General features: G+C 41.2%; 4 protein-coding genes across 4 annotated transcripts; 1 reads left to right on the plus strand and 3 right to left on the minus strand.

Moving 5' to 3' along the window:
- Positions 1 to 1,304: 1,304 nt before the first annotated feature.
- MELLADRAFT_71595 (Hypothetical protein) lies at positions 1,305 to 3,452 on the plus strand (the record flags this gene model as incomplete). The annotated part of the gene is made up of 7 exons (XM_007408677.1): positions 1,305 to 1,413; positions 1,484 to 1,492; positions 1,582 to 1,699; positions 1,780 to 1,919; positions 2,008 to 2,568; positions 2,634 to 2,783; positions 2,877 to 3,452. 7 exons carry the CDS (start codon positions 1,331 to 1,333, stop codon positions 3,133 to 3,135), a joined length of 1,320 nt encoding a protein of 439 aa, XP_007408739.1.
- Positions 3,453 to 8,502: 5,050 nt separating this feature from the next.
- MELLADRAFT_71596 (uncharacterized protein) lies at positions 8,503 to 9,565 on the minus strand (the record flags this gene model as incomplete). Its single annotated transcript, XM_007408703.1, has 3 exons — positions 8,503 to 9,103; positions 9,205 to 9,450; positions 9,516 to 9,565. 3 exons carry the CDS (start codon positions 9,551 to 9,553, stop codon positions 9,037 to 9,039), a joined length of 351 nt encoding a protein of 116 aa, XP_007408765.1.
- A 468-nt stretch (positions 9,566 to 10,033) lies between these two features.
- On the minus strand, positions 10,034 to 12,913 carry MELLADRAFT_43054 (family 2 glycosyltransferase; the record flags this gene model as incomplete). Its single annotated transcript, XM_007408702.1, has 5 exons — positions 10,034 to 10,690; positions 10,771 to 10,936; positions 11,012 to 11,170; positions 11,238 to 12,575; positions 12,648 to 12,913. Coding segments are annotated over 5 exons (2,568 nt in total), but the record flags the coding sequence as incomplete, so codon positions are not given.
- A 1,581-nt stretch (positions 12,914 to 14,494) lies between these two features.
- On the minus strand, positions 14,495 to 15,310 carry MELLADRAFT_35148 (uncharacterized protein; the record flags this gene model as incomplete). The annotated part of the gene is made up of 1 exon (XM_007408701.1): positions 14,495 to 15,310. A coding segment is annotated over one exon (816 nt), but the record flags the coding sequence as incomplete, so codon positions are not given.
- Between the last annotated feature and the right edge of the window lie 964 nt (positions 15,311 to 16,274).

Below are 16,274 nucleotides of genomic sequence, written 5' to 3' on the forward strand. Positions count from 1 at the left end.
AATGTTGGAAAAATCCAACATCTCGAGCTGAGGTCGTGGTCCCGAGGAGGTGACTTTTTCATGACATGTGTCACGGAAAAGTCATGGCAGCTGTCGAGTGGAGATCAGTGTCCCTTTCACCAACCTCAACTCCCTTGTGTCCTCTCTATGCCATCCTTCCTCTGATCCTCAACTCGTGTTACAATCCCTTAACCATGAAATCATACGTTTTCACCGTTTTTCTGAAGAGATCAGTCCGTTAGCCTGGCCATTGGCAAGATAGGTGTGTGGTCATCGAGGTATGATGGAAAGTAAACGAATTTTCATCTTGAGATACCTGTCAAAATCAAAGTTTTTGTCAGTGTTTGTATCTGCGTGTCCCTGCTCAGCGCACGGACCCCGAGCTCAGCTCGAGATTTTGCATTTTTCCAACATTTCTGAGAACGACTGTACCAGCAATATTAGAGTGGGACAAAGCTGAAGATTAGCGTTAAAGTTCTAATCTACCAGGACCAGAGAGAAAACGAATTGCTTATAAGGGGAAATGTGTTCTCACCCACAAAACTAGGTTCTGATCTACCAACACAAGAGAGAAGAGATATATGTGAATATATACACCACGGGAAGATTAAGGGAGATTAGGCCGGTTCGCAGGCGGGCTCGAAGGCGGCCTACATCCCGGCTGTTTTTTCACCGAACGTCCGCCGCAGGTCAGTGGGGTTCAGCCTGAATCAGCAGATGTCGGCCTGCAGGCTTTCTGTGAAACACGGTCTGCAGGTCGAGCTTATACGGCCTACAGGCCGTCGACGGGAGCCTGGATACTGTCAGTTCGTGCTCAGCGGACTCGTTTTTTTGTTGAGGGGGTCTTCGATCAAGAGGAGCGACAATACGCTTATTGCTTTTAGAACGAGAGGGGGGCTTCTGATACAACAAGCAATAAATCGATTTCATTGCAGTGATAGGATTTCAAGATAATCTCAACAATGAGGATAGAAGATGACAAATAAATGCAACAGGTGGAAAAGATTTGTGATTAAAGGAGTCAAAAAGGACTCTTCAAACCTCTTCAAAGTGGTTATGGAAACGTCGATTTGATCAATGTCGTAATGAAGATGATTCAATGAGCAAATATTTGCTTTGAGACGATGAGGAATACTCCAAAACTTGTTCAATGTTGATATCCAAATGGACTCTTGGCCTATACATATGAATGAAATGGTTGTGAAAGATGAAACGATATCTTGACATGTCCTGGACAGGCTTGAGACAGGTCACGCAGTCAAAAGTGGTTTGATGTGATGAGTGGTCCGATTGAGATTCATCACATTAACTTCTTTTGGCGTATAGATCAATGTCGCTCGTTCAAGCAAGTCAAGATTTTATCAACACGGCTATCGGTGCGCCTGCTATCCTTCTCTTAGTCTGGTTACATGGGTATGTATGCCATTTTTGTGAACATAGATTCGAATCTTGATTGATATGCTCACTGACGTCATGGTCATAGTTTTAAAGGGTACATACAAAATACATTTTTAAAATCTCAACTTCCAATTCGCATATATGTATACTCAAGCTTATGTCATCGATCTTGCAATCAAACAGTGGCGATGATACATTTGGAACATTTCCTGAAAGAATCAAATTTCTTTGCTCGGAGACTTGGTCCAATACTCAGACCGAATCTATCGTTTATCCAGCCTACGATACCCGTGGCTCTCTAGTCTGTACAATCTTGCCTTACCAATCACCTCATTCTTCTCCTTGTTACTGAGCGAAGACAACATTTTTTGCTCTCCCTAGGCCAAAGCATCTGAGTTATTCTTGGATTGGCTCACAGTCAAGACGTCCGAAATTGAGGCAGTAGTCTCAGAGGAACGCAAGGAACGAGGTTTAGGTGATGGTAAACGCGAAAAGGCCTATATTGTTCTCCTTGGACATAGGTATGTTGCAAAACCTAAGTCATGTACGCCACGCGTTATAAGCTCAGAATAGTCTTTCTGAATTTTCTCATATGCTCTTTGAGATCAGCATGGGGGGTTTAGTGTTAGCCGACGCAACTCTCAAGCTACTCCGAGATCGAGACTCTGCAAGCAAATTGCACGAAACTATAGTCTGGCCTGGTATCATCGGCCTAATCGGTTACGATACTCCTTATTATGGTCTCAATCCCGCAGTATTCGCCAACGCTGCCAATGAATACCTGAAATACGCAAAAAGTGCTCAAGAAATTGCCAGTGGTCTGGGCCTCGGTCTCGGTGCTTTGGGTTGGATGTCTGGCTCTACGACCGATCAAGCATCTAAAGACAAAACCAAGACATCGCAAGCTACCCCAAGTGGGTCTAAGAAGAAAGAAGAACCAGCGCCATCAAACGCTAATAAAGATTGGTGGAAGATGGGTATGGCAGCTGCAGGTGTCGCCGGTCTAGCAGCGGCTGCAGGTACATCTTATTGGCAGAAGGATGCTATCTCCGAGAATTTCACTTGGGCTTCCAGTCATCTAGACTTTGTAGGAGAATTATGGAAAGGAGACAATTTGAAGAAGAGAGTGATTGAAGTGATTGATACTCAACCCACGATTAACTTCCATTGGTATAGCTCCGTTTAATGTTATCTTCTGTTTGGTCTTTGTGGTGAGCTGATGTGCTTTACCACAGTTTTTACACTGAGATTCCCAAAGTGTTTGAAAGCAAGTCATTTTCCGATAGTCGCCACTTGATCGTTTTGCCGGACTCCACTATTCCTCGTGACATTCGAAAGCATTTTACTGCCAATCGAAACATTCGAGCGAAAAATGAGATTGACGCGTGAGTCATCTTAGTATCGTTTTTGGTTTCTTCCCTCACCAGCTCACTGATCGTACAAATTCTTCTCTTGCATTCTTGATTGCGCTCTGGTAGACATATTTCAATGTTCAACGAGAAAGAAAATAGTGGGTATTGGGCTCTGGGCAAGGACACAGTCCAACATATCACTCAATGGCTTGAAGCTGCTCATCTTCATCGTACGAAGCTCATTCAATCTCAACATGCTGCAACCCAAGAGAAACAGGACAAGGTGGATGATGAAGATTTACGGGATCGAAAGGATCGTGCGGATGCAGCTCAACAGAGAGTAACCGAAGAGCTCGACAAAGAGGAGTCAAGAGACGAGCTTTGAATACTTTACGCGACCATTTTATTATGTACTTTGGGGCCTATGCAGGTTGGCCTTGGTCGGGTTGACAAGACAATATGTTGTAGGAATAGGTTTACATCGTCTGTATTCGCGTATTCTTTTTAGTTTCGTCTTGCTTTTCTTATCTTCAACTTGCCATCATCTCATCAATTGTTTTTTCTTTTCATTTTCAAATCATCACACTTGGAAGTACCATCATTTGTCTGTATTGGAACCTTGCGATTTTTCACTTTCAATGATCTTTGTATATCCCTGAATCCTGATTTTGTCCAATGTTGATGCGCTTCATAGTCACAATATTTTTCTTGGGACTATATCATCTGTCCACATCCAAACGGAGGTGTTTTTGACTGATCAGTCGGCAAACGCGTTTATTCATTGAAGATTGCAATAATCAAATAAAAGGCGATTAAATCAATTGATTCAAAAGTAGACTGGAAATAAGCACATTTCAAAGTACATTGCATCATCCCTGAAACAAAAACACAATTATCAATATGCATGTATAACAAGAAGCTTCTGATAAGGTTTTCAAAGGCCTATCTGGCTGTTGGACCTTTACTTTCTTTGATTACCAGCTATCCTTGAACAGCAATAGCCTTGGACTCAACATCTGATTATATGATCTGAAGAAATCTCTGGGTCCAAAGAAAAACTTGGATTGTTTCCTTGGACACGCAGTCCAAGGGAATCTATATCCAAGGTGGATACCTTGAATTTTCTGCTCCAAGGAATCTCTGCTGGCAGTGCCACATGATGAACATTTTGAAATTTTTGGGAATACCCATAGTTGAATAGAATGACTATGGGTTTTGTAGCGGTCATACCCAGGGAATTATTTTGCTTGACACCAGATTGAGGTGCATTGTAGTGACCAGGCCTGCAAACCTCTTCAATCACAGGTCTTGTTTGCCTCAGGTTTGCTGGTTCCCCTTGGGCGTGCCCCCGCTTTACAATCCATTTTCTTTCATGTCCAAAAACCCCTTTTAACGTCAAAGATCTTACTACAGTAAATTCACATTTCCTGAGAGCACCCTTGTGAGATCCACCTTTTTGTAGTTTCATATAGCTAGCTGTGCTCACAACAGGCGCAGCCGCTCTGTTAGCCAAAGGGCTGCCAATATGTGCAGTGTGCACCATGCCTTCTGCTGACATTTCTAGGTGCAGTGCTTGCGGCTGCCAATCAGCCACCATTCTCACAGCACATCTTTTTTACAGACCTTCAATAATACCAGTTACATCAAGCCACCAATCCCTATATTGTAAGCAAGAGCAAAGGATCACTCATGTATCAGATGGAGCTCATTCAACATTCATAATACCTTTGAAAAATTTGATAAAACTCAGCATTTTCAGCTGGAATGCCATTCATACCAACTCTCAACCAATTAGATCAGACCAAGTTACTCTAAACCCATCAATTGATAACGGGAGGGCTGGCCCATCTGTTCACTTCATCTCAGCCCCTCAGTTGATCCTCAGCGGCATGCCTTGGAGCCTGCTGATCCAGGATTTCAGACAAGGTCCTGAGCTGTTCTCAGTATGCAGTGACTCATGAACCAATTCTGAAACTCATCTGAGAGACTGATCTCACAGAATGCTCATGCAAGATGGAAATGAGAATTCTCCAGCAATGTACAGCAAAACCTGAGCAAAACAGCCTGATCACTTGAGCACTACCAAAATTGTAAATTGAAGGAAGAACAACAATCTTTTTTTGGAGAATTGGGGAAAGTGTACAATGCTCACCTGTATGTGAACATCAACTTTGGCCCCTGTGATTGAGAAAATGTATGTCACTGTTAGCTGTTGGACCCATTGACTTGTCAGTCCCAGTCATCACCCCTTTTTAGTTCTCTGGATGATTGACTGTTGCTTGGTTTCTTTACTTGAATGCACAAATCTATTCAAATCCAGGCTTATAATTTTCAACTGTAAAGATTGTTCAGAAAAATTGATCAATTTGTCAGAGTTGATGAAAATTGTCAAGTTGACATTGGACTCATCACCAATAGTATTATTCCACAGCTGGCTCATCTACCTCCTGCAGTGCTGTGAAGCTCTGCATAAGGAAAGTGATACTTTCAGCCAAAATTTTTCCTTGGAGCTTTTTCTAGGATCTTGCCGAATTCCAGCCAAATTCAAAACTTGTAGGCCCTCACAAGTAGATCTACATGTGTGTTCCCACAAAAAAAGCACCCAGATTTGGGTTTCAGGCCCTGGAGTTGAAATAAGCGCCTACAATTCAAAAAGGCCAGTTAGCTGGCACCTACATTGGTAATTCAAAATGTAGCAATGATCTTGAGTTGCAGAAAAAATATTGAAGGACGGAACAGCTACATTTGTTATCACCAAAGCCCTCTGACTGGTTTGGCTGGGGCCGGCCCCGGTCCAACTGGTCAGGGGGTCCCAATAACACCTACTTTCACCAAAACAATCAAAAATTTGGGGGTTTTCACCAATTTTGGCAAACTTTTGTATTTTTTGTGGGTTTTTATGCTATAAATCTGACTTAACTATGATGTTAAGTACATATCTAGTTATGTAAAGGCATGAAATCTGCCTGTATTAGGCTTGCATCAGGCTCAAATCAGCCCGTGGTCTGACTGGTTGGGGTCTTAGATCAATTTCTTTTTGCAAAGTGGCTGTACAGGTTCATGAGTACCATTTCTTGGTTCCTCTACACCTGAACAGTCCAAAAATGGGCTTTGCAAGAAATATCATGGCATAAAAAATACCAAAGTACCGGGTCAACTGCCCCAATTGTTCTTGCAGGGAGCCAGTCAGAGGGCTTTGGTGATAACAACTGTATTTTGAGTTGCAAAAAATATGTTGAGGGATAGGAAAACTATCACCAAAACTATTGAGTTGCAAAAACAATAATGAAGGACAGACAAATATTTTAAGGTGGGAAAAGCATATTGGAGGATGGAAAAACAATTTTGAGTTATGAAAGCAATAACAGAGGACAGAAGAACTATTCTGAGTTGCAAAAACCATAAAAGAGGACAGAATAACTATTTCAAGTTGCAAAAAGGATCATGGAGGTTGGAATGACTTTTCAAGTTGCCAAAATAAAGAATTACAGGACAGAAAAAACAATTTGCATTGTCTTTTCAATGGAATCATTCCATCCTCTTTTATCATTTCCGCAACTTGAGATAGTTTTCCCATCCTCCCTTATTGTTACTCCAAATATGTCTTGCATTAGTGTGTTTGCAACTCAACACAGCTTTCCCGTCTTCCCATATTCTGTTTGCAACTTGAAATAGTTCTTCTGTCCTCCATTATTGTTTTCAAAACCCAAAATAAGTTTTCCATCCTTCAATGTCCTTTCCGCAACTCAGTAGTCCTCCAATCTCCTGTTTGCAACCTGAAATATTTTCCTGACCTCTGTTATCGTGTCTCAAACTCAAACTAGTTTTTCCGCCCTGTGTTATTTTTTGTGCAACTCAAAATACTTTTTCTGTTGTCCAATATCCTTTTTGCAACTCAAAATAAGTTTTCCGAGCTTCAATATCCTTTCTTCAACCCAAAATGGTTCTCCCATCCTCCAATATCCTTTTGGCAAAATAATTGCCACTTTTTGAGCACCTACATCTAAATTTTGAAATGTAGGCGCTTTTACAACATACAAGCACCTACATTGCCAATTCCATTGCCTGAAACCAAGATTTGGCCCTTTTTTATGGGAACACACATGTAGGCACTCTTTTTGTGAGAGCCTACAAGTTTGGAATTTGGGTGACATTTACCAAGATCTTTTGATCAAACTGCCTGTAAAGCTACTGAGCTTGAGAAAGCCTGACTTTTGCTGCACTTGCCAATCTAAGGGTTGCAGTGCTGTGCAGCGCTGCAAGCCAGATTTGGTGCTCACCTACATTGTGTCAATTCCCTTGTAGAGATTCAACATGCACACACCAATTACTTACAAAAACATGGACTTGATTGGGAGGAAGGAGGTATAAACATGACCAAAGGCAGTCAAGCAGAAATGATCATGGAACAAAAACAAGCTTCCATGAAGATAGGGTAGATGAAGTATGGCGGTTCTGAAGGGTTGGTGGGATTGCAGAAACATGCAGAATCAGGGAGAACCTGAAAGAACTTGGATTTTACATAGCGTTTATGCAGTTAAATGGACTTATGGCAGCTCAAAACCTTATGTAGAGTCAAGGGATTTTATGCAGCCAACACTCAGTTGTGGTTCCACCAAAAATGGTAGAAACAATTCTTATGCACTTCAAGAGACATCAACTTAGAGAGAGTTGACTGTATTAGGAAACTTGATTGGTGTAGGCTAGACTGAAAAAGATACCAGCCAACAATGAGACATAAAAATGCAGAGGGAAAGGGAGTTGAAGCCAAATGATCAACAATCCAATACAGTTCCAACTCAATATAAGTACACATTGAGTAAGCATATCATGCTATAGATACCAAATTTTGATGAAACACAAATGCAGGGAGCTTGATTTGGACATATTTGCATATAGGCTAAAAGCATATCTTTTGTGAAAATATGCTTACAAGGGGCAGTTCTATAAGCATAACTATGTTTACATCAGCTTGATATGCTTAAAAAGACTGTTGCAATTGTCTAAAAACCATAATTTATTGGGATACAATATCTCAAATATGGTATTTGATTCCCAAAATAAGCATTAGGTTCACTTTCTCCCCAGATATGCTTTTATGCTTAGTTTGACATAATCTATTGCACCTTTCAAGCATCAGATTAGATGTATTTATAATGTTGCTTATATTGGGCAGCAACTGACAAAAATACTTAACCATTCAAGGAGGCTAAAGCAGTTTAAATGCCCACACACCGTATTAGCAAATCATGATTTTGAATGATTTCTGGTGGATGCAACTGAGGTGTGTCATAGACAAGTGTAATCTTGTAATTCTCTGTGTTCAATCAGAAGGTCAGTGCACATGTTCCTTGCCATAAGCAGAATTTTTGCCAGAAAACAGATTTTTCCAAATTTACATTGATTCAATCATATGTAAAAAGACCAATCTCAGATGGAGAAAACACAATATGATTGATGAAGGTAATAGCTACTTACTGCCCATTGGTTGCAACTTAGTGGCTGCAAGGTGGAATAAGATGTGAAGAATGCAGTGCAAGCACCAAAGATCTGCAATAAACACCAATCATGAAGCTCCATCAGATTTGGGACTCAGGAATGATTATGTAGAGATGAACAAGGTTCAGAAATCTATCATGCTCAAAATTTCCTTGTCAGAATTCTGGTATTGCCTACTTTTACCTCTTTTCTCTGTAAAAACCACGTGAATCCTCATCATACCAAGTTTCCATAAAGCTTTCTGAACTTCTATATATCAGACACTTTAGGAGAACCTTTTACTTGAAAAGTTAAATCAATTTTGTATTTGTAATTAATGAAAAAAAGTCATTTCTAATCTTATAATCTAAATTAAAAAAAAGTTCAACTTCTAACCCATATCTCTATCATGATAAACTCTTTGAAATTGTAACTTCTAGAAATCATAAAAAAAACCATCACTTCACACAAGAAACTATGAAAAAACTTTAATCCACACAAATTCACAAAACAAAAACAAAAATGATCTTGCAAACTTAATAATTAAAGAAAAAGATAAAAAGATTACCTTGCTAAACAACAGTAAACAAATCCACAAAAAAAAGATGAGGGAAGAAAGAAGAGACACACACAAAAAAAACTTTAATGCTAAAAAGGGCCAAAGACAAAATACATTACACAAAACCAAAAACGCATTTCCTCATCAATTTTCATTCTCTTTTGCATTTTACCAATCATATCTAATCATCATTGAATCAATGAAAAGCTAATCAAAAAAAAAAACTCTTCGCATCTTCTAAAGATTTCTTCAATTTCCAGCCAAAATACTATCAATCATTTCATTTACAAACGCTTTTCTTTCTCCAAGATTAGCACTAAAGAGATACGAAAAAAAAACAAAACATAAACAGATCAGTCTCCTTTGCTTTCAAAACCTAAAAAAAGAGGAATATTAAAAAATAGAACAAAAACAAACTTTGGGAACCAATTCGAGATGGCTTCTCTAGCTGATCGTTTGGTGACTCTCATTAGATCTTGAGTAGAAAGATAAGATCTAATAGCCTGAACGATTTCATCATCACTTGGATTCGGATTTGGATTCATTTGTGGTGCTCCAACTCCTCCAGATCCAGGAACACCAGGCATATTTCCATTACCCCCACCTCCCATCATCATCATGTTTCCTCCTCCTCCCATCATACCACCTCCCATGCTAAACATACTAAAAAAATTAAACCATCAAGTTAGTGTCATGAAGAATATCAATGAAAATATCAATGAACTTACCTCATATTTCTAGCATGCATATCTCCCATTCCACCCATTGAAGGGTAACCACTCATCATCATTCCTTGACCACCTGCTGCACCCATGAAATCCATACCTGATCCCCGTATGGATCCAGCCCCAACACCTCCCATTGCTGGTCCCATAAAGCTCATCGGAGCATGCCCAAAGGCAATTGACCCAGGTCCACCACCTCCCATGCCCATCATTGACATCGGTCCACCCGTCATCATCGGAAGTGGCCCACCACCATATTCCCCAGGTGTACCTACTTGACTACCGTGATGGGAAGGCGAACGAATATTAAGTCCACTAGCTCTAGAAGGTAATCGAGAATGATAAGCCGATTTAGGACCATCACGATAATAATCCCCAGTGTTTTGAACGTCTAAACGACCTGAATGATGAAGTGATGGAGCATTGTAACTGCCGAGTCCAGGATGTTGTGAGAGATGATTTCTAGAGGCCAAACTGAATCCACCAATCGATTCAGGTCTACGTCCTCCGAAGTTCGATTTTGATTCTTCTTCCCACATCGCAGCTTGATAATCACCAAACTTTCTCAGTGGGATCATTGATGGATCAAACGCTACATCTTCTTGATCTGCTAAGACTTTCTTATGTTTTCCTTCTCCTACCACTACTCTTGTATTACCCCAAGAGAAATCATCAAAGTTCCAAAACGAGTAGATTGGTAAGAAGAATGAATAGATCGGATAAGCCAAGAGATAGATTATCAACCAAAAGATCAAACCCCACTCTCGTTTGAGCAAAAAAATCACCGCTTGAAGTCCATAGACTGCGCCGATGATGATGAGAGAGATGATAGGAACAGCAGCTTGTTTGGTAGATACTATCACAATCAGGTAAACAATGTAGACGGTTGTGGCCGGTAGGACGATTGTACCAACCAAATCGAGGAAGACGAAGAATCTCATCGAAAAACAACAAAATCCGCACATGTCCTTCAAAAACATCAGTTCACCCAAATTATGAATGGTCGAGTTGATCCATCTTCGTCGTTGTGATAACAAGACGGCCCAAGTTTCAGGTGCGGCTGTCATGGCTGTTGCATCCGAGACGAATTTGGTTTTGTAGTGCGGGAAATGTTTCATCAAGAGCGTAGTGAAAAATCGATCTTCACCAAGAGAGAACAAATTCTTCTTGTGTAAAGTCTGTGGATAGAATGAGTGATGGTGAAGGGTCAGCTTACAAACCAAGTACAAACTAACATTGGGCTCTCATAGATACTCACATCAACATGAATCTCAGCATATTCATCAATGATCAAGTTCGAAACCACCAATGGCCTTCCTTTATCAGCAGAACGAATGCGATAAAGGGTGAAACAACCCGGCAAACAAGTCACACTGCCGAACAAAGATTCGAAAGCTTTCGCAAGATGATGAGAAATATAATATCTGTGGCGGTTTGATGGCAAAAAATCTCAACATTCTTATTCTCATATATCAGGATAAAAGGAACATTGACTCAACTCATAAACTTGAATCATCGTCCACCAAGAAACTTTCTCATTTGAAAGTTTAGTCTCTCCACAGATTCCAATAATTCTTCCATCATCAGATGCAGCAGATACCAATCGGTTCAAGGCATCAGGATAAACTTCCGTATCAGCATCAATCGTAAACAAGAACCTGATCGTATCGGAGAATTCAGTCAGTTCAACATTCATAAAAGATCAATAGAAAAGAAAGTACTGACTCATATAGTTGAGGTTCAACTCCAATCACATTCTTAATCTGATGACAAATCTCAAGTTCCAATGGACACATGGGTGAATCAAAATGAACTCGATTTAAGAACCTCATCAACATAATTTGACTATCACGTTTACCACGATTGCCAGGTTTAGACCGTTCCGAAGGTTTGCCTACTTTAGCAACTACCACATATGGTACCACGTGTCCATCAACTTCATACAAACCTGAGTACACCTTTCCATAATTCAATTGCTTGGAACCTTCAGAGACAGATTGGAATAACAGAGGATCAGGATCGATGGAAGGATCAACTCCAAGTAAATCTAATACAATTCGTGGCGTAGGTCGATCGTTTCCAGATCCAATAATCATCCCATCACAAATCACAAAGATCAATTTTCGTTTATCATCATACTTCAAAGTGGCTAACGAGTCAATCGTCTTCTTCAATGATTCTTCTCCTTCTGTATAACAAGGTACTTGGCAGATCACAAACTTGTCCCTGAGCTCTGGCATTCTCTTGGTTCCCAATTGTAAGGCGGCTACAAACTTGGCTACTACTGCTAATGCAATCACAATCGTAAATGCCAAGAGAATATAATTCCCGACCGTACAGCGTGGTCCTTCCCTAAAGTCAGTATCACCAAGGTAAAAGACGTTTTTCATACATGCAAGTGTGGCCGATTTCTCTGTCACGTTGAGTGCTAATTTATCAATCTCCTTAGTGATGTCGGAACCCGGCTGTTGTTGAACCAAGTCAGTGATGGATTTATCAAGATACAAAAATTGCGCGTTTTGGTTTTGAAGGCCGTATGTATACAAATAATCCGTCAGATCATAGACACCACCATCATAGATGGCAATCGATCGATTTTCGCTGAGTCCCGCAAGTGTCTTCTTAGAATAGACAATCGGTCCTTTATAGAAAGGAGTCATAAATGGTAAGAATCTATCAGGGTACCATCGATCACTTGCAAGCTTTGATGTTTTCACGACTTGATTAGCTCCCGATGTGTGGACCGCATTAGGAACCTCAGCTGTCCAATTTGAGTACTGAAGCGTCACTAGATCTGATTGAATCGATGGACATGCAAGCCTCAAAGGAGGTGGAAAGTAATTAGATAAATCTTGACCAGCCAGTGAAAGCATATCAGAATTGGTGACTTGTTGTGCAAGTATATCAGAATGTTGACCACGCCAAAATTTGGTCAGATCGTATACCCCACCTCTGACCCCTACAAAGTAATCATCTTCTCGGGCATGATAACCTAATTCGGTCAAATTCCACGCCTTTGCGAGGTTTGGACAAAGAATTTTACCCAATCCCAAAATGACAAACCTGATTTGACACCGCAAAAAAAAGTTCATCTTTTAGCATGATGAAAGCAGACACATTCAAAAGGAAACTTACAAGACACTGCCACACATTAATCCGATGATGATACACAACGCCACCTTTTCTCTCCATGCCATTTGTACATCAGGTCTTTTCATCCTTCCTACCTTACTCAACATGAAAGTAGGGATCCAAAAAGTTAATAACCAAACTAGTTTAACCCAAATCCGTCTTGTCCGACTAGATTCTACTTCTTCCAATGTTTGTGCCTTATCGTGATCGATAACGGTACCTGCAGCTGAATCTTTCGCTAATCCGTCCATAAATCGTGGATCTTTCTCGTTCGCATCTCCTCTTGCATTGTGTTTATCCTGGAATTCGGATGCCCAAACGCTCTGTCTAGCTTCACCAGGCGCATCAAAAGGTAAGTCGCGCATCTTGGTGTCCAAGTAGCCAGGTGACTGCGGAATGTTTGCATTATTATCATAAGCGCCATTTTTGTTCAATAAATCTTCTCGGCTACCAGTCGATTGATGATAACCAAGGTCTCCCCAAGCGTCTCCAGAGGATCCTGTTCGTCGGGCTCCATAATCTGGAATCGAGACTTCCGCAAGATGGCCCGCGATTGAACGGCGTCGTCTCTCAGAGGCGTTACCTCCATCACCACCTTCTTCGAGGCTCAAGCGATCTTCTAAAGCCTTGAATGCGTTGAACGTGAGCCAAATTCTCGAACGACCGATTGCGTAGTCTTCTCCTTCAATCCAACCAAAGGCTTCGCCGGACAGGTGACTTCTGATATCTGACAACTCATTTCCGACTAGTTTGAACCTCATAGAAAACAAAGTGGGATCGAAATCAATGAGGTATTCAACTCGTTTCCGTGCCACGAGCTCTGCAACATTGAAAGAATGCAATTGAGTATGTACCCGAGCGGCTTCCCAATGATTGGCGTATAAATCATCATTAGGCTTGATGCACAAGATATGCCAAAGTTGACACTGATTGAAATGAGAGAGAAGTTGAGAAACAGTAGCATTGATTTGAGAGCACGTAGAATGGACAGTAGTATGATCTATGAGAGGCACTGTTGAATCAAATGCAACTTGTGAGCCACCCTGGGTGTCATTGGCGTCAATGTGACGATACGTAGGGATGATTGGCGAGGGTCGTCGAAGCGGACTACTTGAGACCTGAGCCCCTACGATGACAGAGTGATCCAGTGGATGCCGGTCAAGCGCAAGAGAAGGGCCTGAGAGGAGCCTTGAGATGAATGAATCTTCGCTATTACGAAGCAAGCTAACGAATTCGACATCGACTAGTGCAAGATCTGAATCTACGAAGCCGGTGATATCATAACTGACAGGACCAGACCAGTGTTGGATTCCAAAAACGGATTGAGAGGTAGAGTGATTGGGCCGAGAGATAAAACTGGAATGTGAAGCAAAATGTGAACGCATTCCGTCTAGGACGTCATTGTCAGCCTCTTCAATACTCAAGTATTTTCCTTTTCTGTGAGAATGAGCTGTTTTTGTAAGGCCACCAATGATCCCGCCGGGCTTCCCATCAGCTTTTCCGCCTAAGGATCCACCACGAAGCATCTCAAGACGAGAGGAAGCCAGATCGGCAAGTTCAACCTTTGGTAGGGCAACCCCATCAGCAACCGCTTTAGTTTGATCATCACGAAAGTTCATCTTGTTAAGCCAAGTTTGAACAAGTTCAGTTTGATAATTGATACAAAATTCCTCATAACCCGAAGCACCAAAGGAATTAGCTTGACCAAGGAGAGTCGAGTTACGATTGACCGATTTACGCTTCTCTGCTGTATCTAATTGATCCGTCCGACCTTGAAGACCAGGAATATCAAGCTGAATGATACTACTGCCACCTTGGCTTTGGATCTCTTGAATCATCTCATCTCCTGGAAACATTTTGTGATTGGCGGTCTCAATCACATAAGCCAAGAGAATTCCATATAATGCGTTCATGAAATCGTCCCTTTGCCTACGAGCCCCATCAGGACGCAAAAAGACAGTGACAGTTTCTTTGCGTATGTATTGCACCCGATTTGTGAGGATACGAGTAAGATCGTCAGGAGTGACGCCAAGGAGTCCAGCAACGACGGCCAAGGTTTCGACATCGGTGACAAAGCAAGATTGATCCTGGAAATCGCGAGAATTATAAAGGTCAAATTCGAGGTTACCCATCAAAAGGATTGCGGAGAGAAGCTTGAAGATGGATTGAATATGCTTTGGCTTGAATCCGAGCGCTTTGAAAGCTGCTCTCAAGTCTTCAAAGGCCATTTGATCAGCATCAGGACGATCGGCGAGCCGATAGCAACCTGAGGAGGCGAGTAACTGATAGTCAGAGGGTTGGGGCATGAGATGAATAAGGCTAGGATCATCATTGGGACTAAAGCCAGCGATCAACTGGTAGAAGACATCAAAAGCTCGATCTTGAGATGATCGAAGAGGATTCCGAAGCCGAGTTTTATCAAAACCAAAGACTAAAGCTTTTGCACCAGCCAATTGACCAAGATCATCGAAATGGATCTCAAACATGGTTGAGATACGTGATGCAGTTGGATTCTGATATGTCTTTGCCTGAGTAAACGAACTGAGAAGGTGAAAGAAGTGAGGAAGTTGTCTTTGAAGCTTATCAGCCGGTTTTGCATTACCGCTAGGAGAATTGGACCCAAGCGGATCGGATAAACGGATGAGCTGATTACTGATGAGTGACATGCTGGTCGTCTTTCCGGAACCCGACAAGCCACTGTGAAAACGATGGATATTGAGGAACAGATTAGTGTTGAAGTTATAGAGTGAAATGAAAGAGGAGATGAGATACCTATAGACAATTGCCTGAGTCTTTCCAGATCGACGCATGGTGTAGAAAGCACGAGAAGCGAGATCATAGAGATGAGGAGGATTAGAAGGTGAAGAGGGGTCGATGTTGAGATAAGAACGTGCTGATTCGTCATTTTGATCTGTAGTAGGACCTAGTGGATTAATATGAAGTAAAGTAGCTTGACCAATATAAATATCATTAAGTTCCGAACGATATCGGGTATTGAGGATTGACAGGATTAAATCTTCGGAAGGGATTGATAAAATAGATTGAGATGCGGTTCGATTTGGTAAGACTTGAGTTAAATTATGAAGTGAGACAGGATCTGAAGTGTTTGAAGTCATGATGAGGTGAATTGATTGACCGATTGATTGATTGATTGATTTGACCGATGAACTGATTGACTGATGGATTGATTGATGATGATGGTGGTGGATGGACGAAAGTTGACGATGAAACTTAGAAAGTCAATGAGAATGAGAATGAGAATGAGTGATGATGAGAGGGAAGAGAGGATGAGAAGAAAGAGAAGGAGAATGGTAAAGTGGTTTGTTGTGTAATCGATTAAAACTTCAAACCCAACACAGCATCTTTACTCAAGCAATTCACTAAAAATTTGACTATGTGACTCTAGTCTCATAGGATACATAATCATAGAAATCAGGAACAACTTCTGAATGCTCTCTTTACTTACAATTCATCACACTGTCACTCCTACCTCTTGTTCTTCGCCACTCATGTGATCTTCGACTTGACTGGAGTTTATTCATCTTGTTTCTTTTGAACGCGGCATCTTCTAATGCGTCTGAACAGTTATATGCTCGTTATGCCTTATTGTCGGTCAACAAAAAGAAGAAG

The sequence above is a fragment of the Melampsora larici-populina genome (genome assembly GCF_000204055.1).
Source record: "Melampsora larici-populina 98AG31 unplaced genomic scaffold MELLAscaffold_13, whole genome shotgun sequence".
Classification (NCBI taxonomy): domain Eukaryota; kingdom Fungi; phylum Basidiomycota; class Pucciniomycetes; order Pucciniales; family Melampsoraceae; genus Melampsora; species Melampsora laricis-populina.